The sequence below is a fragment of the Monodon monoceros genome, unplaced genomic scaffold (genome assembly GCF_005190385.1).
Source record: "Monodon monoceros isolate NGI ecotype Baffin Bay Population unplaced genomic scaffold, NGI_Narwhal_1 Super_Scaffold_9, whole genome shotgun sequence".
In the NCBI taxonomy this organism is placed as follows: Eukaryota; Metazoa; Chordata; class Mammalia; order Artiodactyla; family Monodontidae; genus Monodon; species Monodon monoceros.
In genome coordinates this window covers 12,153,295-12,155,758 of record NW_021703786.1, presented here as the reverse complement: position 1 = coordinate 12,155,758, position 2,464 = coordinate 12,153,295, and the positions used below count along the sequence as shown (strand labels likewise).

Here is a 2,464-nt window from a genome sequence, read left to right as displayed (position 1 = left end):
TGTTTGCCTTCAAAAGCAAATCTGAAAAAGTATTTTTGTTTCATAACTAAGAGGCCTCAATGTGAAAATTTTTGTGGAGTGAAAATGTAGATTTTGTATATCTTAATGGAAGCAGCTACAATACTTCAGAAAAGGCCTGGAACTCTGACAGTTCATTGTTGCATGTTCTATAATTTTCTACAAGTACTAGGTAACATACTAAGTGAATAGTGAAGCTGTCACCTCCCTGGCTTTTACAATAAGGTGACCATATAATTTATTATTCAAACTGAGACGTTTCTGAGAGTGAAAAGGGGCACAATTATTAATTATGCCTGGTAAGAGGCATAAAATGGATTATGCCCAGACAACGTGGAATATATGGGTATCCTTATTTAACAGTAACTTCATCACCAAAGAATCTGGCTAACTTTAATATATGCCAATTGACAATGCATATTCAGACAGAGCTTCAATTCTTCTAAAAGTGATAAAGCAGAGTGAAAAATCAGATTTTAATCCTTGTGCTAACCAACTTATATGTTTCTGACTTTTAATAAAGTATTCAATTATGACCAGTTACTTTACAAAGACTAATTCTTACCTAGCCAACCTCAAAGTGCCTTACTTAAACATTTCCTAAATGATCTGAGGAAGAGGGGCAGAAGTATCTGGACGTACTTGTTGGGGTATTTGTGGAAGATATAACAATCGCCTCTTGGACCACATAATTTACTTTGGTTTGGATGAGATCAAGCAATGTGCTTACACAGCGCTCTGCAGATTGCTGCAAAGAGGAACATAATGAGAAGTCAGATGATCTATCCAATAACACAACCTCAACATAAAAAATATTTTTTTTTGGAACGTTCAGGTGTTATCAACTAAACTAGACTAAAAGATGAGGCATTTAATTTGACCACGCTATACTAGAGGCTGGGTTATCTGATGGAGATATACAGAAGTTCTAGATATACTCCAAATTTTACTCATTACAAGAAACAGTTCAAGTGAAAAAAATCATCTTGGATAGCCAGGATGACAGAAATGAGAAGAAAGCATAAGTCAAGGTAGAAGGAAAGAATAAGAATGAAAGAATAAGCCAAGCGAAGAGGTCTTTATCTGCAGTTCATGAATGAGCACAGACAGAAGGCATCTTTAAACCTCTTGAAATGAAACTGCCAAATTTCATTTGTGCACACAAGCATATTTTCCTGGGAGAAGGTTTACAGTTTTCATTATATTTTCAAAGTTCTCTGTGACTCAAAAAACTCTAAGAAAAATTTGCCATCTTCTGGGCTATATAACTGCAAGTCTACGGCCTTAGATAAACTGCAATTTTCCACAGCCTATGGTTCATCTATAAAATAGAACTTAATCTATTAGTCTTTTATTAATGAAGGGAATATGGAAGAATACAAGTGACAAAACTAATGTATTGAAACAATAAGTCATAGTTTTTAAAAGAAGGGTTCCAGAAGAGAGATCCTAAAAACCAAGGACTGATGTATCATATATTACAATGTATTATGATGGGTCATTCCATTATATGCCTCCTGATAAGATGCAATAGGAAATTCACAGCAGCATCTAAGAGGTATTCTTGCCAAGAACACTGAATATGAATATTACCAAGCCTCTAGATTTAATTTTCTAAAGGGGATGAAGGAATGAGATAAACAACATCACTAAAATACTATCAGCCGAATCTAGACTCTGGAAAATTCTACAAGCCTAATGATCTAGTCCTTTCAACAAATGGCACCCAAATAAATAAGTAAAGACTTAAGAGACATATTAACCAAATGCAATGTATAGCTAGCTCTCGTTTAGCTTTTGATTTGAACAAGGCAACTGTAAGAAGACATTTAGACACAATTAGGGAAAACTGAACATGGACTAGGTATTTAATGAGATTAAGAGTTACTGTTTGTTGAGTACCGTAACGATATCATGACAATTTTTTTTTAGAGGACCTTATCATTAGATATATACATTGGACTACTCTAATAAGATCATATCTGAGATCTGCATTAAAATAGAACAGTAACCCACTCCCTTGAAGGGGGAGGGAGAGGGAGAAGATCAAATGGAAACAGCAATGTGTTGATATTTTGTTCAAGATGGATGGTGGGTATATGAGAGCTCATTAATCAATTTTACCTTAGTGTATACCTAAAAATTTCTGTAATAAAATCTTTTAACGGTACTATAATTTAAACCATTCCAAGCAATATAACGAAAACAAAATTGCATCTTGAGGTTATTTATATGAGGTCATATATATGATGATTCTGTTCTCTTTTATTATTGTAGTTTTCCCATTTTTGAATTCTATTTTATTCATTTTCAACTAGTTATTTCCTGTGCTGTTATTACAACAGCAAAACAGTTGGGAAATTTTAAATATAAAAGTTATGATAAATTATAAAGCATGTAAGGGTTAAATTATCAAATTAGATAGTACAAATAAAGTACTCAGCAT

At 33.3% G+C, this 2,464-nt stretch overlaps 1 protein-coding gene across 1 annotated transcript in view; it reads right to left on the bottom strand.

Moving 5' to 3' along the window:
• The window catches only part of LOC114888588 (AP-2 complex subunit beta-like), a 6,004-nt gene continuing 3,540 nt past the window's right edge, over window positions 1–2,464 (bottom strand). Inside the window, exon 3 of the mRNA XM_029210768.1 lies at window positions 1–766. Within this exon, the coding sequence (XP_029066601.1) occupies window positions 608–766 (159 nt within the window). The 3' untranslated portion in view covers window positions 1–607. The remainder of the gene's footprint in view (window positions 767–2,464) is intronic.